This window comes from Aedes albopictus, unplaced genomic scaffold (assembly GCF_035046485.1).
Source record: "Aedes albopictus strain Foshan unplaced genomic scaffold, AalbF5 HiC_scaffold_126, whole genome shotgun sequence".
NCBI classification, from domain to species: Eukaryota; Metazoa; Arthropoda; class Insecta; order Diptera; family Culicidae; genus Aedes; species Aedes albopictus.
In genome coordinates this window covers 40427-64140 of record NW_026916658.1, presented here as the reverse complement: position 1 = coordinate 64140, position 23714 = coordinate 40427, and the positions used below count along the sequence as shown (strand labels likewise).

The 23714-nt window shown below is 41.1% G+C and overlaps 1 protein-coding gene across 3 annotated transcripts; it reads left to right on the top strand.

Moving 5' to 3' along the window:
• Positions 1-6392: 6392 nt before the first annotated feature.
• Positions 6393-23642, top strand: LOC109422143 (amidophosphoribosyltransferase). 3 transcript variants are annotated; one of them, XM_062843269.1, is made up of 4 exons: positions 6393-6544; positions 21552-22429; positions 22490-22845; positions 22912-23642. In XM_062843269.1, the coding sequence occupies exons 2-4, from the start codon at positions 21553-21555 to the stop codon at positions 23404-23406; spliced, it is 1728 nt and encodes a 575-aa protein (XP_062699253.1). In that variant the 5' UTR covers positions 6393-6544; position 21552; the 3' UTR covers positions 23407-23642. The 3 variants fall into 3 exon arrangements, with proteins under 3 accessions (XP_062699253.1, XP_019552328.2, XP_019552329.2); XM_019696783.3 differs by having other exon boundaries at positions 6403-6621; XM_019696784.3 differs by lacking the exon at positions 6393-6544 and adding an exon at positions 6684-7839.
• Positions 23643-23714: the final 72 nt, after the last annotated feature.

The window sequence follows — 23714 nt, the reverse complement described above, 5'->3', positions numbered from 1 at the left end:
TTTTACTTCTGTTTTATTCTAATGTCACTTATAAACTAACTTTTACTTTTTTTTTGTTTCTGACCAGCGATTGCTGCGATTGAAGTTTTATTACATGGCAACCGTCGTCAGGTCAAATCGCGGTGTGTGCCATGCTGCAGGCAGTGGTTCCAATACATCACAAGTAGTAAACGCTGTGCATAAAGTGCATAAAGTGAAACCATAATATTTCATCAAACCAATACTTAAATACGTGATTTTTTTATGGTTTGCGTTATTTTTTTCTGATAAAAACATTGTTTTTCGTAAATTTTCAACCTGCTTTGGTCATGAAACTTTCACTGCATTCTTTTGAAACACTTCCGATAAAAATAACTACATCAAATCTCAATTTGGAAACATTTACAATATTATGACATATTTATATGAGATGCATGCAAAATTAATATGGCAACACTTCCAAAAACGACCAAATTCGTGATTTACTAGTCGATCTATAATGCATGTCACCATAAAAAATTACTTTGTTGGATATTTTTATTATGGAATTCTAAAAATGTTTAATTCGGCTAAACGAATGTCTAGGCAAAAAATGACATTTGAAGGATTTTTACCATCGTTTTTGTTTCAGTGTATATGTAAGTAGGATGTATCACATTTTTGTAAAACAGTACTATCACTACGATAAAAAAGTTTTATCATAAAATCTTTTGTATGAGTTTCCTGACATTTTTTTGAAAATTTTTTAGCCTCGGCTAATCGAATGTCTACCACTGTATCAGTGCTCCTGCTTATACCAGTGCCCCCAACAGACAGCCATTCTGAGAAACAGCTCAAAATCACAATTACGACCCTGAAGATCCCTTACCCCCTTAATCCCTGAGCTTACAGGTTACAGTACTCACACTCGCACGCAGCGTGCTGAAAGCGAGAGCGGATAGGGCTAAATTTCCATTCAATTTTCTGTAGTTGAGTGTTTTCACCCGTGGTAACGTATAGGGCACTCACTCTTACAAGCCACCGCTTGAGACGAATGGCCTGTCAGCATGAGTAGTGCGTGGATAGTTGGGAATTGACCTTGCTGGGTTGCTCACGAATGGAGCTCTCGGACTCTGTCAGTTCTCACATCGAGGAACTGAAAACGACCGCTGCAGTCATTCATTTTCGGCTGAAAAACAGGCACTGACACTGATATTTTGCAGGACTGGTATCGATTGCCTATCTCTTCGCTTTTCACAAATTCGATTGGTCCTGCAGCATCTTCAATGATTTTACGTCCATCTTTGCCTGTTAAGAGCAGTGTGGTAAGAGTTTCGAACTCGTTCATAGGATGCTTGAAGCTTGGAAAGCTCATACCATACGATGACCCCCTTGGATCGTCTCCATTGGCGAAGAGCATAGGAAAGTTGCGGTCAAAACAGATTAAAAAACACTATCTGACAGTATGTAATTGAAAAACCAACTTCAAATTCAATGGGGGCGCATGGTTCACAACATTTTCAAATTATCGGGTTCGTCACTTTACTCACTTGAAGTCTATTCGCCTGTTTACACTGGTGGGGACGCGGGGTTCTTGAGAAGGTGGAATATCACCACCAGCTCCTGATACTTTGGTATCAAGTGTGTTCGTTCAGGTGAGTTGAAAAAAAAACGCGGATTACGCGTCCCGGATAAAAACTAACCATAGGGTGTATGGTGAAAACCATTCCTGCACCATACAGTGTACCAGCTACAATAAAGTGTATTGTAATGAAATGGTTCGCTATACTATACATTTACATTGGATTTTTATGTAACAATATATTATACTGTTTTTCTTACGTTTGAACCATTCACTTTTCCGAAACATTATTTTTCCGTGAATTTTTAATTATTTATTCAGTTTAAGTTTTTTTCCGTGCTTTGTTTTGTTGCTGTTTGTGACTTTTTTGATGCAAAGGAAAGGAAAGAGAAAAAAATGAATAAGTTGAAACATCAATTTAAAGTCAATAACATGTTAAAATCAGTGGTAAACCAGATGCCCTAAGAACTGCAGGTTCAAGAGATATGGCGGGCTAGGTGTGTAGAGTGCGATGAGAGAAATACGAATGTAGGCCAACCCGGAAAGATGCAGGTCAGATTACCGTAAATCAGTAGATGAGTTCAACACTATTCTTTCTGTAATTGCATTTAGGGGAGTTTTCTCCTCTTCTCTCATGTGAACTTGCCTTCGACCACAATCGAATCAAATGCGATTGACAAACTTTATCTTTGACGTAGAGCCATCTTTAACAAATGGACTGGACTGAACACTGAAATGACTTCTAATATAGGTTCGTCTGTGGGTTCGCTTTTTAACCTAACTTATATTTGAATCGAACTTGACAGTTATCTCATGAGTTGTTATGTATTTCAAACTTTAGTCAAACTGGTACCTCAATATTGCAATAACGGTTAAGCACGCTGTAACGATACTTATGTACCTCGTCACCCACTTCATGCAACTACATTAGTGGTCTAATAACACTTAGCGCGCTCGGCATAGTTCCATCATGCCGCTCAAAGTGTTACCACAAATAATGCTTAGTTTGCTAAACCCAATTATCTGGCTGGTGGGGCATGGGAGCCTAAGCTTCAACTGTTAATGCAATCAGAGACTACTCAGACTTAGACTTGGGCGATCCTATATATGAAGGGTTATCCAAAACGCTCTGGAAAATTGCCAAAGCGCATTCTAATAAATCTAATAAGCCTAAGATGCCATTAACAGGAGAAAAATGACAAGATAATATAACAATATATGGTTTATGTAATGTAAAACAATACAACATAATAAACAATGGTTCTCTAACTATTCCAAAACCATTTGATTAAATGTATAACCAGTAGTGAAGTTACAATTAAAAACAATTTATTTACGGTACGTTTTATTGTTTGAAACCATTTATATACCATACAAAGTACGGTATATTTAAACCCACGTATCAGAATTTTGAACAATTTATTTACAATATAATGTATGGTTTTGCAAAAAAATATATATGGAGAAAAATATTTTTTTATATTGTTACGATACTTAACAACCCGTATAGTATATTGTAAAAATCTTATTTACAATTTACGGTATGGTGTTCTACATTACATTTTATTGTTTTTGTATTTTTATTTTTACAGTGGTTTCTATTGTAAAAATATGGTTTTAAATAGTACTGTTACAATACAACGTTCGGTTTTTCTACTGTATTTTTTATTCGGGGTAACACACGCGATAACGTCACACCTCGAAGATGGATTCGTGCGGCCGGAGGGCGCAGCGCTAGTCAAAGCGGTATTCAACGAAAAAATACTTTCATTTTTCAAGTAAAGATACGTAATGGCTGAGTGACCGATTACTTCAGATGCTCAACGCGAACTGCCGTTTTAGTTACTTTATTGTTCCATTAAGGGATACTCTTCCTAAATAACTCGCTAAATACCTCTGAAGCTTGGACACAAGTGTCCCAAATGGAGGACAACGTGCCTCTGGAGCCAGTCATCTGATACCACTGAAGCTACTTATTTACACAGGGTTTATTGTGGGAGCTTCACAGAGGGGTACTTAGATGGTACTTAGATACTTAGAATACAGCATGCATGCAGGTAATTCGGATCCGGATCCTTGATAGCGGTGTGGTAACAATAATGATGTAATGGTGATGCACTTGGTTGTTGAAGGGTAGCGTTATGCTCCGGGATTGGCTTCGAGATCCCTTTGCTAGGTTACTCCGGTTCCGTTGAGTTTGTTCTGGATAATCCCCAGGAAAAAGGGCGGGGAGGGGGGTGGTCGTTGATTCACACGGTACACGAACTGCTCAGATGATTAAAGATGGCGGCTGAACTTCAGCGCCTTGAGGGGGAAACACAATGGCAATGGATGACCCTCCTCGTCTGATTCAATCGGCCTAACTGATCAGCCGGCCGTGTGCACGCCGAATGGCCCTTCTCTCGCCGATTGTTCTCGCCCATTCGCAGCTGATAAACGAACGAATCCCCGAAGAACTGTCCGACAGAAAATGGGCTTAAAGCTTGCTCGGGACAGTAAAGACTCATCGTCTAGTCCCTGGTTTTCCGTCCTGGATTGTAGTCAGAGCAACCTAAATCGATCGCACCTGTCTCTTCCCAGGATCTCCCCATGTGCAGAGTGGCTGGAGGACGTGGTACTTCTACGAGGTTTAGGTGCTAGTGGATTCCGTAGCAAGTCCTTTTTTGATCTGCTCTCTCAGAAGACGGCCGGCTCCGTGTAAGCAAGTGTAGTGCACCACAGGAGACGGTTGGCAAACCGACAGCAAACGCCGGGCAGGTAACCACCGGATAGACAGGACCGGGGAAAGGCGATGATAGATGGACAGTGACAAAACTTGACTCGAACTACGACAACCAGACGAACGACCAGACGGCAATGGCTTCATCCATGTACTTGTCGAACTTTTGGAGATTCACCAGCGGTCGATTCTCATCGCATTTTATTCTCCGCCGGCAGTTTTTCCTTCAGCAAGGTCGGGTTGCCGAGGTGATCAAAAAGGCGGCTGTGATGTGATTGTGAGAATCTCTAAATGCAATAATTGTTAAACAACTGTATTCATTATTTGTATACACTTTATTAACGATACTTATTTACTACATAAATACAATCATTCAAACTCTAGACAACAATAAACAACATTTATACTAGAAATCCTCTATATAGAGATGAGCGGAAGTTTTATATGACGAATCGGCAACGCTGTTTGTTTTGTTTACAACTGCTTCCAACACTTGCCACAAAGCTAGATGTTCAAACTTTGTACGTGACTTTGTGTGGTGCAAGTTGTTTTGTTTACGATTGCTAATTAATGGTCGAGCTTTATTTTACAAAATTTTGGACAAAAATAGCAGTGCAATCGAAAAACTATGAAATGCATTGCAAAGAGCAGCGCTAATTATATCAGTAGAAGTGAATCAAGCAGCAGCAATGGAAGGTTTTACGAGAAGAGAAGATACAAAAGTTTCTACATGAACATGAGTACTTGAAAGCATAATTAATAATTTATTATCTTTTTTACTACAATTTAATATGCCATCAATTCATCGATATCAAAAGTAAATAATTATAATTTGTTTAGTTCTGATTCCAATACCGTTCGAACGACGCATTCCTACAAACAATAAACATGTTCGTTTGGCTCACACTTTGACATTTCTCTTTGCACGATTGGCTCACAATGGCCGCTTCCGCAGATCTCTATAATGTAGGATTACTAATTTATACATGTGACAGATGTTAGACGTAAACAAACACCGAAAACACAACAAAGTAGTTTTCATCATTTAAAGTAAATTATAACATAAGGTATCACAAAAGGTTTGAATTTTGTCCACTATGGGACATGGTGTGCTCCTGAATCTCTCGATCAGTGACTCAATCAGTAACTTGGACCGCCCATAGGGGCTGTTCATTAATCACGTAGATAGATCAAATTTTGGCCATCTCTGATTCACCCCCTCGTAGACTTTCGTCCTTACAAAAAAAAATTGCATGGAGCGTAGACTTTGGCCAGAACCCCTCTCATCCTTTCCCCAAAAAGTCTACGTGATTTATGGTTTGTCTCCATAGCCCATACGAAGCGACTCAATGCCGTGGGGTACAAATGCGGGTAGAATCAAGCGGCTTCTGCCACACCGTACTGATTGATGAATACAGAGGCTAATCCGCCGGGTTTCCGGAGAAGCTTGGTAAGTCTCGTGGTAGAATTTGCCGAGCACTGACCACGTATCCTAGACGCTTTTAATGTATGGCCCGTGTACCAGCGGTTGTAGAGGCTGATCCCAGGCTTTCTACTTGGTTGGTAGTTTCATCGATATCGCCCTCTCGACTCATGATGAAATTATTGAAGGAATTCTCGGGGAACCACTTAGCGTCACAACATTGAATCTTGGGTAGCAAATGCTTAAAGAATATCAGTTCGTTTATAAGCAACTCGGTGCCAAACCATACATCTAAAACTGATATATCTTGTGAGGTGTGCACAAACGATAGTGTCATTCCCCTTACCTGCTCTTCCCCTAGCAAGCATCATGACGATGGTTGTCAGTAGTCTCATGCTGCCTCATTAAGGAAGGCGTTAGAAATCTCCTGGCCATGCGAGCTATGGGGTTTCTCTTACTGGCGCTACAAAAATGCTTTTGTGTTTTGACATAAGACTACGTAAACGATTTTGGCATAAGACTACGTAATTTTGACACATGACTACGGTATTTTTAGTAAGGGGAACAGTTTTGCTTCGAAAAAAAACCTTGCGATACCACATACAGTTACAATACTTCCCAACTAACCGATTTCAAGTGGCCGACACTTGCCCACGGAGAAGCAAAGATGATGAATTACCAAACCATCCTTCTACAACTATCAACATGTATTGCCCTCAACGAGCGTTTCCTCCCAAACGTGTGTGCGAAGCCACCTAAACTAGTTTCGCAAAACTCCTAGCCGAAAGCCATGTGCTAATCAGCTTGGCACTATAGTTATCGCCTTTTTAGCCGTGACTTGGAGCTGAATATATTCAGAACGGTACGTCTTGTTCTAATCTAGGCACGAGTGATACTGTGCAGTGTAAATTTTCATACCATATCGTGAAATTTTGATCCGTAAGTATGGATAGTGGAACGCGATCACCCTTCGATTAAACATTATTGGGTTTTGGATATCTGTGTTTATGGTGGTGATATACGATCAATGTTAGACAAACAGAACGGATCGATAGTGGTGCAGTGTTGTGATAAGTTTCCAATTGACGACATACCGGCATCGGTTGTCCGATATTTTCGCAATACCTCGTGTCGCCATCTGCCGAGGGACGACGTGATTGTAACTGTAGTAATTTTGATCCCGAAGGGGCAAACATTCCTCCAGTTGGTTACAACAAATCGAAACGAACAGGGACAATAATAATTTGAAACTTGAGAGTCGTGTACTGCGGGTAATCACCAACCGAGCGACCTCGATCGCGATCGGTTCCGCTGATTCAGGCAAAGCGTACTCTATATAGGTATAATTTAAAATTGTTTATGAAATCTAGCATTTTAACCCGTTGCCTCTGATAAGCCACTGCGCACTGTTGTTGTTGGTATGCGACTGTTGTGAGAGGTTGACGCGCGGAAGAGAGAGGCGGGGAATAAACAAGCAAGAAGTGCAATACTGTGTGAAACCAATACTAGGATGCATTTTGGAAGTGTGTGAGTATATGTGAGAGCTAGAGAAGAGAGAGGATAGGTAAATGAATGAAACTTGTGTGAGTGTGAATCATAGTAGGTGTGTCGCGAAGCCTAGAACTAACACATGGCTGCCTTAGATCAAGGAAGAATAGCCTGGAGGAAAGCTTTTGATGATAAATTATTGCGATTGAATGATTTATTTCATGGGTCGCAAGTGCGGATTTTGCGAGAGAAAGGTTATCTTTGAATCGTTTGGCACGTGATTTAGGAAATCACTGTGAGAGACTCAACATCTCCGTTTCGTGCGCTCTCTCCCTCTCTCTTGTCTGGAGGTAAAAGGGCCGATCGGCATCAGCAGAGAATGAGCGTGCACGTCTATGATCGTCCTGACTGACTACCGCTGAAGCCGGGTCGATGATGGGTAGATCACGTTAAATATGTTAAGAGTGATTTGAACAAATCAGTTATTGTCAGTTTGAACTCGGTTAAGTGAAGATCGAGGGTATCAAGAGTGGTGCTTTGTTTGTTCATTCAGATAGAGATCGCAGTTTTTTCATTAGTTTAAAAGGATTTTGGACGCGAGAAGAGAGAAAAAGACGTACGTGATCATCGCTCGTATCTGGAGTTTAATTTTGGAGTTTCTTCACAGAGGTAAAACTAGTTTTGTGTATCGATTGAATGGTTGAAAACCATTTGCATATGAGTGGATGATGCAAAACCATTTTTTTTTTTTGAAATATGCCTGCTTTGTAAATATTTTGGGGGTAACCTCTCAGCGACACGTGAGCGTCAGGCGAGTTTGAATCTGTGTGACTTTGAGCATAAGTGGAGAAAATTGAGACGTTCGAAAATTTCAAAACTTGAACCATTGGTGGGTTAAGTGATGTACTCTGGTGAGGGAAGGAACTCTATAGAGCTCTTGTTGTGAACGTGCGAAGCAGATTGGACTAGTTAAACGACCTACGATCGTGTTCTCTTGATAGATGGGCTGACAGATCAAGGCCACTCTTGAGTGATAGGTAGTGTCGATGGTGGTGCGTTGCGGTGAACGATGAACTGTTTCAATTAGTTGCATGCAAATTGGGTTTGGAGAGAATAATGAGACGTGGCTTAATTGTTTATTCCAATTAAACGTTAGCTTGTTCAATGAAAAAGTGAGTCCATTGATTAAGGGCTATAACCTGTGAATTGTGAACCGAAACAAGTTCCCAGTGGTTTACGTGACCTGTAGACATATCCTCATATTGGTGGAAACCACGCCGTGCTTGCAAGAAGTAGTTATTCAATAACAACCAAAGTGCAATAAAGCTATAGCACTCAATGTGGTTTACAGATTGGTATGATAAGATCTGATCTAGTACTAATATTTCTTCTCAATGAAGGTTGAAGGTTTTAATCATGGCCCTAGATAGATCACGTAGAAACTAGAGTGTGGCAATCGACCGTTTTTCCCCAATTAATTCTTCTAATGGTTCATCTTCAAGTTTCAATGAACTTTGCAGATTAATAATCGTATATCTGCTGCCCAATACGAGACTAAGTATGCAACTAATCAGTGTCATAGTAATTGTGGTGGTGTGATGAAACGTAGAGCTCTCACGCTTCAGCTACAAATCCGGTTGACGGTATTTTTTAGTTTGAATGTAAAATTTATTGATTTTTAAAATTCATAATTCACATGTTGCCTTTTAACTTTTTGACCATCAGGTTAAAAAAACCAATATTTTTCATCGAATCCGACTACGTCAAGGTTGATTTCTAACGTCAAACTAGGACTACATGTTTATCTTTTTGATTTCGTGTTTATTTGTTATTGCTCTCGGGATTCTTTTGTGAAAGGTTGTGAATATCCATGCTTGTGTCCAAATCCTTGTCGATTTGACAGGTTTTCTACTTTATCTATCAGCTATAAGGCTATCTGACGTTTTTCTCTTTTCCACTTCCGAGAAGGATAGGTTTGTTTTCACACGGAATCGTTTCCGTATGAAAATATCAAACAAAAAATTGCTATCTTCTGTGAAAGATCCAACGCTAAACCGATGTTTGCATAAATCTTCTCATCCATGTGTTTATAACCGTCGCCCAGAGATACTCTATCATCAGCACAGCACTAGTTTGAACATCATCCGACATCTCCGTCTGCCTTAGTTGAGCTCGGTCAGCCAATCGATGAAAAACAATCTTTGGCTTAGGTTTTTTCCTAACATTTTTAACTACTATCCCTTGTCTCACTAAAGCATTGACGTATCACTACTCTGTTATGGCAGATGCACTGTTTGGTTATGCGAGCTGACCAGTTGTATTCCTAATCTCTCCTAACACTCTTCTCAATAGTCAGCCCACAGAGGTTCTTGTTCAAACGACTTTTGTTTACCCACCATCAGCGCAAGGATTATCTATGGCTGCAGACTCATACAAGAACGTTGTAGCAGGCTAAGCTAAATTCACTGAAAACTCCGAACAACAACATGATGGTTGTTTTTTCGCGGCAAAAGTCTGCCCCACGAACATTGCAGTTCATTTAGCTTCCTTGAGCTACCCCCGAATTCCCCAAGTATGACATAATATTTTCATATGTAAAAGGGAACAACAAGAAACAAACTCACCAGATAATCATAGGTATTCAGCTGGGTTTTTGTGTCTGACTTCGTTGTCGTCCAACAAGATACACCGGAAAAAATCGAAAGAATTCGCCAACTAACCAGCTCCCGGCAAGCAAACTTCCGAATCTTCCACGCTCACTATTCACTTTTTCGCCGACAAACCAACTCGATCAAAGCAATCATCAAAAAAAAAATAATCACCTTACACACTTAATCTTCAAATTTGGTCTCGGTAAAGTGAAATAACAAACTCAATCGGTAAAGCTTATTTTTGCCGGAATGTCGTTAAAAACTGACAGCTCATCCAAAATTTGACACTTAAATTAACGAAATTCAGCAATTCACATAAATTACTGAATCTCGGCAATATATTTTGCAAGATCAATCGGCAAATGAACTTTTTTGCTGAGTTTCGGTAAACTGCATCTGTCAAAAACTTAGAACAACACGCGCTGTTTGATACCGGGTCCGGGTGCCATCTTTGCCAGAAAGAATATAAAAAAAAGTTAGGAAGCTGTTATCATCGCAGAAATTACACCCTGGTAAGTAATTTTACTGTTTTTTTTTTATATAAATTGTGTTAGCTGATACTGGTGTTTATAAATATGTGTGGCTCTTGTTTTACGTTCCAGTTGGTAATTTCTTGGGAAAAGAAACGCTGCGGTTCTTCCAAAAAGAAAGGTGCGGTTTGTTAGCTTCTGAATCATTCCCCGAATCGCTCTTGTGTTCCACGGAAATTCGCACAGAAGCGTGTATATGTAGGATTTTCTAGACCTAGTACTAAATTTTTTTTTCTGCGTGAATAAAAGATAACAAAACTTTATTATCCATTTTATTTTGTTTTTCTTCTTCTTATTGATATTCCAATTAGAAAATAATAATTTACTGAATCTCGGTATTATAAAGTGCCGAAATTCTCGGCAATGCTTTACCGATGTGTTCGTCAAAGATTGACAGTTGAGCTTCTCCTAGTTTGCAATTCAGTCGGCAGTTTGAACATTTACCGAGATTTTTACCGAGCTCTCAGCTGTTGGATTCTCGGCAATTTATTTTGATGACCTCGGCGAAAATAATTAAGTGTGTAGGTTTACATGAAAGCATACACACTTAATTAATTTTTATCCGAATTAATCTTTGTAGTGTGTAAACTTCTGCAATAATTTAGCTACCGATTTGTGTTTCTGCAGGAGTGGTTGGCTGAAGCTGAAGCTCATTGACTATTTGTACATAGGCCTGCTGGCCACGGATGCACGTTTACGATCAACCACTGAGTTCCTTCATTTATCGCTTGAACCTTTTGTGGGGCTGAACTGGGTTTCAGTTTCTTCACGTGCTCATCTTCTCTATAGCTTCTTCCTTCCGCTTCTTTTGCTTGAGGTTGCCGATCTTGTTGTCGATTATTTTAATATAAATACAAACCAAACAGCTTCATACCTTCTTCTCTGATTTGAATAATGTTGTTATGACCAAGCTGTTGTTTTCAAAGTCGTCAGAACGCAGATTTCGGTTTAACCGAAGACGGCTAATAACAAGACAGACAGCTCCCACCCTGTCGCAGGCGACAAGGCTGAAACGCCCTCAATGATTCACAGGAACATTAAACATGATTGTGTGCGTGTACATGCAAATACGTACACGGAAGCTGTAGCATCTCACGCACACTTATTCATAATGTTGTTTCCGGGAGTCGTTCGCGGCGCTAGTGTACTTGAAGTTCTCAGAGTATATGGAGCAAGAGGGTAGATGTCTGTCTTGTTATTAGCAGTCTTTGGTGTAATAAAATAGGCTGCTTTGACTCGGAGAGTTCCCCGATCTGCGTAAAATATCCTTGCCTTTCTCGAACGAAAGCAGGAATCCTTTGAGCCTCTCAGCGTTAAGTGTAATCAGACTTAATCTATCTGACCACGATTGCTGATCTGGGTACGACTGCGCAACATGGGGATGAATGTTTATTTACGTCTTTAGCCACTGCATTGGTTTTCTCCGGTGGCGAAGTATTCAATTGGTCCGACGGCGAGTGTACCCTTTCTTCCATCAGAGGTTCAGGCTGGCTATCTTCGACGTCGGTACTTTTATCTCGCAATTCCTCCTTTTCTTCTGCTGTGATTCTCCTTGGTCTTCCTCGGGTTGGGGTTCAGGATGCAGAATGATTTCGGTGACGATTTTAAAATGCTCGTCCAATGGCTCTTGAAGCGAGCATCCGCTGAGCAGTAATTGGGTTGTTTAGTGAATAGAATATTGCTCTTTTCTATAGCCTAATCGAAAGAACTCATTTTTCTAAGTATAACGTAATTTTATTGAATTTCAACACCTTTGTTTTGATGGTGGAATCAACAAAACAGTTTTGATTTTCGTGGATAGAATGACAGTTCAATCGATAAAGTGACAGTTCGACCCGAACAAAAAAATATCCCCATACAAACTTTAAATGCATTTTAAAAATAGTTCAAGGACTCCAAAAATTATGAAATTTTATATTTCGACTAATTTTTGGGCGGAGAATCCGATTATGAAATAATCCGGATACCCCTAAAGAACCCAATTGTGCTATCTGTGATTTCTGCAATTAGATGCAATACAAATATCTCGACAAATATCATTTATTTGAGAACTAAATATTTATTGTACGCACGAGAACTTACGTTTCGCTTCCACCACGAAGTGATACGTTCAAAAAGATTCTCGTACGACCAATTTACTCCCGTTGGCCTTTTACTCCTTTAAATCCTGCAGAGACAGCATCAACAGCTCGTAAAGTCCAATGTCGCACTCTGTAATGATTGATATTACTGTTTGACGTACTTTTACAATTAACACAAGTACATAACTTACGCTTCGTAAAAATATCCAGCAAATCGCGAGGAACATCCAGGTTTGCAAGTATGTCCGGTGCCATGTTGTTTTTTTGATAGTTTTTTAACATTGGAAAGTCACGTAGCATCAATACGTTACACAAACTGCTACGAGCAGTGTTTCAAAATCCGTCCATCGCGCAACAATAATGACAATTTCGCATTTTACATTTGTTGCGGCAATCCATCCAATGTGACATAAGTTTATCACAACTTGATCAGAATAGAATAAAGATCATACTACCTTGCATTGCGATTTTTGTGTGGTAACTTCACATCGGTAAACACAGCAAAGCTGTTGAAGATCTACCATCAAACAAATTCGATTTTGGTTTGATAATAATCGATTATTCACGAGTTGGAAAGTATGCAACAAATTCAGCTTTCGTTTTGTCTCCAACAAAAATTTTCGAGATCATGTCATTATCTGTTACTAGTTAGGATAGAGAGTTATTGCCGCACCTTCTTTGTTGTTTGTTTTTGTATCTCTTTTGTCTGACAATTCTCTTCTCTGGCTACGAGACAATCACCTAGCATGCATATGGCAATATGTAACTTGAATGGGAATATCACGTAGAAATTACGAATGAAACACAGACAAACAGACGTCTCACTCTACTCACTTCCCATCGTTTCCCTTTTTAACGGATTATTCAAATATTCCGTAGTCCGCAAATCGCTCGCTCATGGCGCTCGCATCGTTTTTGCTCCTGTTTGACGTTTGCTCACTACCGCCATCTACTCAGTGGGTTTGCGTACCACAGCGTAATTAGCATTGGGCGATTATGTTTGCGTGACGATGATTTTTATCGCATTTTGTTCCAAGTGATACGTCTGTTTGTCTGTGAATGAAGCTTCTTTTAATCGGAATTAGATAAACTAGGATTAAGGGAAAAAAATCATTTCTCGTGATGATCCACGTACATCTAACGGGAATATTTTTTTTGCATGCGGGTCTTGCACACACACAATCTTTGCATTCTGCAGTCTAGTCTATGGTCTAGCTTTCACAACCAATGTAGCTCTTGACACTCATACTGTAGACACTTAGACTTTGTACGGTTCTCGCTGTAGCTCCAGACCCAGAAAATTCTTTGCTTCGCGTAGTTAGCTGATCTCCAAATGTTTTCTTTAAGCTTCGTAGATACGCCTAATCTCTGCCTAACTTGCGCAGGCAACGAACAGATCGTTGAAGTAAATGCTGATGATATAGATCCTGACCACGATGAACAAACACTAGCAGAGACTGGCAACAAATAACATACTCTTCAACACCCCGAACAACTTCTGATTCCAGCACCAAGCGGATTGTTTTCAACCGCAAAGTTTTCTATGCATCTTCAGACTTTCTTCTCCTGGCCGTGAAATACGTATGCTGGCTGACGCATAGGGCCGGATCTAAGGGGGGGCCGGGGGGCCAGGGCCCCGGGCCCCCACATTTTAGGGGCCCCCACAAAAACCAATGTTGGTTCAAATACTGCTCATGCTCAAAAACAAAGAAAAATTGTATTGCTCATCGCATTTGTATCTCCGAGGGGCCTTTACAACCGCTTGGGCCCCGGGCCCCCACAATCCTTAATCCGGGCCTGCTGACGCATGAGAACCTCCTCATCTATGTCCAGGTTGTTTTGAGGCTTAAGTGCCACAGAAAATTCTGTCTCTCCCAGAAGGTGCCAAAAGTGTTTTAAAATAGCGTGTCGAGTGACAGAGGCGAAAACCTCGTCAAAGTCTACACCGTATATCTATGTATGTATAGCCGTGGGCCATTAGCCCATATCTACGATGCATGCCTTGAATCGGGCCACTTCGCCAATTTCTTCGTCCGGAACAGCGATTGCAAGTCGAAGAGGTTCTAGCATTCGTTCGTCATGTACAACTGGCGTTTTCATTCGCACTATTCCAGAGCTTGGTCTCCTCAGACTTCACCGTTTCGCTTCATGGTATTTCGGTGGCTTCTTGACCACACAAGAGTATTTCCAATGGGTAAATTTCTAAAGTGCTAAAAGTGCTCATTTTGCCCCACTTTACCCTATTTTAAACTGGAAATGCTGTTTTTTTCATTATTTAAAATATAATTGCAAGTCACTGCGACTAAATAGCTTACATTTTTCAAATACAGAACTTACGAAGAAGCAAGATGGTATACGTTTTATTTAACGGCAATGAGTGAAAGTGACCGTTTGACCCCATTTTACTCTATTTTACTACAAAAAATTACGCTTTTCAGGATTTTGAAATATTTGCAACTGATTTCAGGAAACCAATCTTTTATTTATATAATAATAGGAGTGAATAAAGAGAACCGTCGGTTGAACACAAGAGCCTCAAAGCAAGATAAGAGTTTTTATAATCATGGTCCATGTTGATTTAATTTTTCAATGTACAGTATGATAAATTGGGACTAAATGGTCACTTCCAACCAGTGCTGCAATTTTTCGACAGGCCTTTATGATAGCGATATTTTGCTTTTTTCATTTTCTCCGTTTTGGTTTTCCTGTCATTGTTGTTTTCCGATCAGCAACACGGGAGCGAAATGAAATAGGTACTCACACTCGCACGCAGCGTGCTGAAAGCGAGAGCGGATAGGGCTAAATTTCCATTCAATTTTCTGTAGTTGAGTGTTTTCACCCGTGTGGTAGCGTATAGGGCACTCACTCTCACAAGCCACCGCTTGAGACGAATGGCCTTTCAGCATGAGTAGTGTGTGGATGATTGGGAATTGATCCTGTTGGGTCGCTCACGAATGGAGCTCCCGGACTCTGTCAGTTCTCACATCGAGTAACTGAAAACTACCGCCGCAGTCATTCATTTTCGGCTGAAAAACAGGCACTGAGACTGATATTTTGCAGGACTGCTTCCAACCAATGCCATTGAATGAAATGCAGAGCATCTTGCTCCTTAAGGATTGGTATTTTGGTAATTGGTATTCTGCATCAGCAGAATGTTAAAGTCTGGTTGGCCGCAATCAGCCACAAATATTTAAAAATCCTGAATAACGTATTTTCTAACAAATTAGGGTAAAATGGGGCAATATAAAATTCAAACGATTGTGTTTCGTGGTAAACACTGTGTCAGAGAAATAACGGTTGATTATCCGTTATCACTAACAAATATTTCAAAATCCAAAAACACAGTTTTAAGACTAAAATAGGGTAAAATGAGGCAAAACTGCCATTTTCAGTCATTATCGTTATTTGAATTTTTTTTTTTATCTGTATTAACGAGATTTTTAGCCCTAGGCCCACGCTTTACTTCCCTTCCGAAGGAAGAACTCACATTTTGTGAGTTTGTCGGGAGTGGGGTTCGATCCCAGGTCCTCGGCATGATGGTCAAGTGTTCTAATCATCACACCAGGTACACAACCTTGTTTATCTTCCCTGGAAAATCAAGGGGAATGACATATTCTTTTCTAGCCGGAAAATCCGAATTTATCCATTCCTAATCGTCACTAACCGCTGCTAACTGAGCAGCAGTTAGACGCGGTTAACTACTGTTAGCAACGGATTAATGTGATTTTTTTCCGGTTAGCAAAGGAAGTGTCATTTCTAAACTAACATTTGAAAAGGGCGGAACAACCCTTGCAAATTCTCACTTGTTCCGTCTCTCCTGGGCGTATTTCAATATTTTTATGCAAACATTTCCCGTTAACAGATAGAGGGGAGTCAGATCTATCTGTTATTGGTAAAAGATTTCATGAATAATGGGGGGTAAGCCTAGGAGGGACGGGAGAAGCAGAAATTTGAAATGGCTGTTACGCCCTTTTCAAATGTTGGTCTAGATTTCCCCAGTGAAAAACATAAGTTGGTTGACTATGTACAATCAGTTGCATATATTTCAAAATGTCAAAAACGTACTGTTTAGTAAAAATTAGGGTAAAATGGGGCAAAATGAGTACTTTCAGCCATCCTCACTATTTGTAAAATTAATTCCATACTATTGGGGAACGTCCATAAATTACGTCACGCAAAAATTGGTCGTTTTCAACCCCCCTCCCCCCTATGTCACACTTTTTGTATGGAACCTCTGAAAGTTTTGTATGGATCGTCACACTTTGCTGAACCCCCCCTCCCCCCTCAAAGCGTGACGTAATTTATGGACGCTCCCTTGTTCAGTTAATTTTGCATCAGAAAAACAATGCTTTTTTTTAACCGCAACCAGATGGAAATGTTTCAAAACCTCGTACAACAGCATTTTTCGGGGTAAAATAGGGTAAAATGGGCAAAACGGACACTTACCAACGTTTGCGATGAATAAAATTAACGCCATTCGATTTATTGTACTTTTTCCCATAAAGTATGGCCTTGTTCGAATATCGCAAGCAGCCGCGATAATTAGTTGCCATTTTAGAACACTTTTGTCCCACTCTCTCTCTCTCTCTTCCTGGCGTAACGTCCTCATTGGGACAAAGCCTGCTTCTCAGCTTAGTGTTCTATGAGCACTTCCACAGTTATTAACTGAGAGCTTCCTCTGCCAATGACCATTTTGCATGCGTATATCGTGTGGCAGGCACGAAGATACTCTATGCCCAAGGAAGTCAAGGAAATTTCCTTTACGAAAAGATCCTGGACCGACCGGGAATCGAACCCGTCACCCTCAGCATGGTCATGCTGAATACCCGTGCGTTTACCGCCTCGGCTATATGGGCCCTTACTTTTGTCCCACTGTACCACAGAGAACAGACGAACCTAGGATAGGATACGACAACTAGTCAGCCCAAAAGAGACCAATTTGGGGACCAATAATCTTAGCAACGCGAAAAAACAAGACAGCAAGCTGTGAAATTAGACAGAGAAGTTGCAGGTGTCACATCCTATCCTAGAGACGAACATGCTCGAACAAAATTGCTTGAAAATCTTGTGTAAAGAAAAAACAAGCTCAGTAGCGACAACGACGGTGACTTTCCCACTCAAAAACTTGTTTCGATACCATGATGGCGCTTTCTGAAGAAATATTTCACTAGCGCACCTTTAAATTTTCCTACTCAGATTCTGAGCTGTATTTGCTTAAATAAAGAGATGTTTATGATTATTTCACTAATCCAGCAACAAAATTTGAGTAACCCATTGATAATTAGTTTCATTATTTTCAATAAGAAACAAGTTGAACAAGAATTCAATTATTGTTTTCCAAGTAAAACCAACACATTCTCTTGGTGGAACTATACTAGGGTGCACGCTTGATGACACTAGCGCCAAAAGGTAAAACAACGGCAAATTTGTACCCCGATTCTAAATTTGACAGCGCCGCGTAATGGCCACATTCCCAGTTATTTCAAAACAACCGTTGCAATGCTTTACACAACTGCACTACATGAGCTTGGACGTCTGTTCTCTGTGACTGTACTTCGAATGCCAAAACGTCGAATTTTGTGACCCAACCTCCTTGAAGCATATCAGGAAATCCTTGAACTCTTGGAAAAGCATCTGTTGGAGATTCTTGAAGGCAGTTCTTGGATGTATTATTTCGTCTGTTATTAATTTGGAAATTCCATTAGATATTCTCTTGAAAGAATTTGTCGAGGGAACTCATAGAGGGAATTTCTGGTGAAGCTCCTACATGAAACCAAGAGAGAATCCTTGAAGAATCCATTGATACATACCTTGAAATAATTCCACAAAGTTGACCATCAAAATTCCTAAAGTAATTTCTGGTAGAATCGTTGAGGAGCACCAGAAAAAATTTGAAAATAACTCCTGAAAGAGAACGGTTGGGGTAACTCTAGACGAACTACCACTGCAGGCATTTTCAAAGGAAGAGTTCTGAAGGATCTTTGGGTGACCACCCACATGGAGTTTTGGAGGAGCCAAAACCCAAAACCCTTGGTAATTCTTAGTTGGCAATATTAGTTGAAACCGTAGATAAGTTTTTTTTGTCAGAAAATTTTATCTCCTGAATGGCAACAGTTTGGGAAAGATATCAGTGACAATCAGGAATGCCAGGTGAAGTTTTCAAATGTCTTCACTCGGCACCAGGGCAGTGTTGCCACATTTACATATGTATTTTGCCTTGCAAAAAATCTGTAGAATTTGCAATATTTCCAGTTTTGAAAAACGTTGGGAAACTTCCAGAGGTAAACTAAGACGAACATTTTCCTTAAAGTAGGGACTTTCCCATAGTTTTTAATTTTAAATGTTCTTCTCACTCTTTTTTCGGAAATCTTCAATGATTATTTCCGGAAGTCTACCTCCACGAAACCGAAACCCGAAACCATCGATGCCTTCGAGGATGAACACTATTTTTTAGGAATACTTTTTCGGATTCTGTCATGTAATAACTCCGTGATTTCTAAGAAATGCTTTCGGTATTTTCTCGTGGATTTTCAATAGGCATTCTTCCGAGAATTTCTCGATTGCTTCATGGACGCCTTCTGAAAGTTTTTTTTAAGTTTGAAAATAAACAAAATTTTCTGGATGAATTTCTTTGGACGATTTTTTTAGAGAAATTTCTGGAAGAATCCTTCGAGGAATTCTTAGCGAAATTCCAAAAAACGTCCTTTTAGGAATTTAAGGGGGAATCCTAGACTAATGTTTTGCGAGAGTCCGGACGAAGTTTTGTAAATATCCACCGATAAATTCTTTAGAAAAATCTACTGGATAAATTTCTAAAAATGTTTCTGAAAGAATCCCTGGAGGAATTTTTTGGGATTTTATATATCTTGGAAAGATTTTCTAGCGGAGTCATCGGAAATTTTTTTAATGGACTTCGGAACAATTTCTGGAACAATTTTTGGAGGTTTTTCTGGAGAGTCCCTGGAGTATTCCATGGAAGAATTTTCAGAGCATTTTCTAAAGGAGAACATTTTAGAGGAATGATCAGAGGAAATATCAGATGAGCTTCTGAAGGAGAAAATACTAGGACTTACGAGAATCTGGAAGAATTGTTGTACATAAATATCAATCAATGTTTTTTGGGAACACCATGGGGAAAACTTTCTGAAGAATTCCTGAAAAAGTTTCTGGAAATATACATGAAGAAAATATCATGTACGAATTTTTGTAAATATCTTGGAAAGAATTCTTAGTGGAGTCCTCGGCGAAGTTTTAGATGACATCATTGCGAAAAATTATAGAACGACTTCTTGGAACAGCTTCCGGAGCAATCCTCGGAAGATGTTCTGGAGGTTACCTTGAAAGAATTTGTGGAGGATTCCTTGGTAGAATTCTTGATCGATTTTCTAGAGGAGAAAAATTTAGAAAAGTTATCGGAGGAAATTCTAAAAACTGGTTTCTTAAAATCTTCTGAAGAAATTTCTGAAAAAGTTTCTAAAAGGCTTTCAGGAGGAAATATTCTAGGCTTTTTTGAGGAAGTTTTCGAAAGAATTTCTATCGGTGTCCTTACAGAAATTTCAAACGGAAACCTTATGAAAATTTTAGATGGACTTCTCAGAACAATTTCTGGAGTAATCCTCGGAGGTTATCCTGGAGGGTTCCTTGAAGGAATTCATGGAGGATTCCTTGGAAGAATTTTCAGAGGATTTTCTGGAGAAAAAAATAATAAAATCTTATCGGAGGAAATCTTGGATGAACTTCTAAGGGAGACTTTTTAAGGAATTCTCGGACTTGGTTTGATTACTGAAGGACTACTTGGAAAAATAAATAAAGAGGATTGCTCGGCGAAATGTATGGAGGATTTTTCGAAGGATTTTATGGAATACTTTGACAAATTCCAGGAGAAATACTTGGATCATCTTTTTGACTTTAAGTTTGATAAACCGGTTGGTTTGAATTAAACAAACCATTCAGCTTGATTTAACTTGACAAAACTCCTTCGCTATATCTGCCATAGGCCTTGAAAATTAGCTGGTCAACTTGGAGTTATCAGTAGTCCAAGGTGACTACTTAACGGAGAAAGGGGAACACCATGTCAACGATCGTAAAAACAAGACATTGTATGGTTAGTTAATCTAAACGCACGTAAACCCGGAGGTACAATGACCTACTTAGAACGCACAATCAGTGGTAGTAGCGAGTCGCGCGGTCTCAGAACATTTTATGTATTACTCATGCTGAAGGTCACGCGTAGCATAAATTCCCCATTCCGATTCGATAGGAACGGTACTTACAGTGGAATTCGGAGGATTCCGGTCTTATCTGCCCAATGCTGGAATTCTTCGCGCGATTGATTGTGAAGTCTTTGTAGGAACGAACGACTTACGAAAACATTTCGTTTTGGAAGTGGTGACGTAGAATAATGGATGATAATTGAACTTATTTTTAGAACTTAAGCTTAGGATTTTATTGATCTGCGAAGATCGGAATGCCACGTAAATATTATTCTCGATAATTTCGTATTGGCGATTTACGCATTGGCAATCTTGCACGACAACAACAACAACAGTTGCAGAAAATTCAAAATGGTCGCCCATTTTCTCTGATGACAGTATCACTTGGCTGCGTCCTGATTCGTTGATGACGTTCGAAGCGCGTACAGCGCTGAACAAAACGCTGCACTTGTAACCGTTTCTCCATGGTCCAATACTGGGGGCTGTTTACTGTTGGTGGCGATAGGGCACCGTAGAAACGTTCCGCTTGTTATTGATGCATTTGCTATTTGCTACTTTTGCAGACATGTTTTTCAATCCCGTCCGTGGGGTGCCCGTTGCTATAGCAAAAACTATACGCTTCTTGTCGCGTAATCTTGCCCCTGTAAACAAACAAAAACAAGATCTCGCGATGTGGCGATTGCCGGCAACGGCTAATCGGCATGTGTACAGTTGTAGGGTTGTGGTGATGCTCCAGTAGCTAGGCTTGATAACAGATCGTATTCGCCCGACTATGGTTTCCTCCAATAACTGCAGCGTGTCCGCATGGAGTTCGATGATGCACAACATAGTTCATATTGAATCAGACTCGATCGTTATTGATGCTTCTTTTGTGTCTTCTTCCATCCATCGTTTTTTCTCGCATAGAATGGACCCGCCGTCATCTGTGACTGCGTTGACGTCTACGTCGCGATCAACTGCAGACGATCAACAACCCGTAGACAAAGTAGGCGAGCAGCGATCAACCGACCACGCTGCCGTGGATGAAATGCTCAATTCGAAAGCGTTCACAGTGCCACGTGTTCCCACAGCCGACGATGATGGCACAGTGGAAAAGTACAAACTAACCGGCAAGCGGCTGGGCCGCGGAGTTGCCGAATCCGGGTTAACGCACGAGTGCGGAGTATTCGGAGCGATCGCGACAGGCGAATGGCCTACGCAGATCGACATCTCGCAGGTTATCTGCTTGGGGTTGGTAGCCCTGCAGCACCGAGGACAGGAATCGGCTGGTATCGTTACCAGCGAGGGCAAATGTGCCAAGAACTTCAACGTCCACAAGGGCATGGGTATGATTAACAATATCTTCACGGACGATTCGATGAAGAAACTGAAGGGTAATTTGGGTATTGGCCACACGAGGTACTCGACCTCGGCGGCATCCGAAGAGGTCAACTGCCAGCCGTTTGTAGTCCACACTGCCCATGGAGTGCTGGCGGTGGCTCACAACGGCGAGCTGCTCAACTGTGAGAGTTTGCGCAAGGATGTTTTATCCCGAGGTGTTGGCCTATCGACGCACAGTGATTCAGAGCTGATCACTCAGGCCCTCTGCCTGAATCCTCCAGATGGGGAAGATGATGGACCGGATTGGCCCGCGCGTATCAAGCACCTCATGCAGTTGGCTCCTCTCTCCTATTCCCTGGTCATCATGTTGAAAGACAAAATCTACGGAGTACGAGACCCCTACGGAAACAGACCGCTGTGCATTGGAAAGATCGTCCCGCTGAGCATTGGATCCTACAGACAAGGTACATCGTTGAAAAATCTCAACTTTCCCTGGACTAATTTTCCATAACTCTCTTCCACAGAAAAGGTAGACAAGCTGGCCGCCGAGGGTTGGGTCATCTCCAGCGAGAGTTGCGGATTCCTGTCCATCGGAGCACGCTACGTCCGGGAAGTTCAACCGGGTGAAATCGTTGAGCTGACCCGCGAAGGAATCAAAACGATCGACATCGTCGAGTGTCCGGAGAACCGACGCCACGCCTTCTGTATCTTCGAGTACGTCTACTTCGCTCGGTCGGATTCCATCTTCGAGGGTCAGATGGTTTACTCGGTGCGGTTGCAGTGCGGCAGACAGCTAGCTCGCGAAGCCTACGTAGACGCGGACATCGTGAGCTCGGTCCCGGAATCGGGAACGGCTGCTGCCCACGGTTACGCCAGAGAGGTAACTTGTAACAACCGTAGAATACAATCTTCTCCGTTAACAGTTTCTAACAACTTCCCTCAACAGACTGGCCTTCACTTTGCGGAAGTGCTCTGCAAGAATCGCTACGTCGGGCGTACCTTCATCCAGCCTTCGACGCGGCTCCGGCAGCTCGGTGTGGCGAAGAAGTTCGGTGCTCTCTCGGAGAACGTTTCCGGCAAGCGGCTGGTGCTGATCGATGACTCGATCGTACGAGGCAACACCATCGGACCGATCATCAAGCTTCTTCGGGACGCTGGTGCGCGGGAAGTGCACATCCGCATTGCCAGTCCACCGTTGCTGTATCCGTGCTACATGGGTATCAACATTCCGACGCGGGAGGAACTGATCGGCAACAAGTTGAACCCGGAGGAACTGGCCAAGTACGTCGGAGCGGACAGTTTGGCCTATCTGAGCGTGGATGGACTGAGGAAGGCTGTGCAGTTGAACATGCGCAAGAGCAATCCGGAAAAGGTGGGACACTGCACGGCCTGCCTGACCGGAGACTACCCCGGTGGACTGCCCGAGGATTTGGATTGGTGAGGGCGGGAGGACGGGGGATTTTTTTTTTCGTTTCTTTCCGTATATTTTAGGTTCTGTGTAGTGCTTCGTCAAGCTCAACTGACGTCATGACATATCTAATTCGCTATTGGTCATGGGATAGAGATGTATTGCCTATATTTAGGATTACAGTGTGTTAAAATGTCCGATCTGAGATCTGCAATGACTATATTATAGCAAGACTATAACATTTAATAAAGGCTAGAATTCCTTAACCACGTATTAACAATTTATTGTGTCCGAACGGTTGTCATACAGGGGATAGTCTCGCTGTGATCATAGCGGACTAT

Bases quoted from the DNA above. Each gene is read 5' to 3' on its own strand.
- LOC109422143 (XM_062843269.1), top strand. From the start codon at position 21,553: ATGGACCCGCCGTCATCTGTGACTGCGTTGACGTCTACGTCGCGATCA. The intron at 22,430-22,489 runs GTACATCGTTGA...TCTCTTCCACAG, and splicing joins CATTGGATCCTACAGACAAG to AAAAGGTAGACAAGCTGGCC. The intron at 22,846-22,911 runs GTAACTTGTAAC...TTCCCTCAACAG, and splicing joins CCCACGGTTACGCCAGAGAG to ACTGGCCTTCACTTTGCGGA.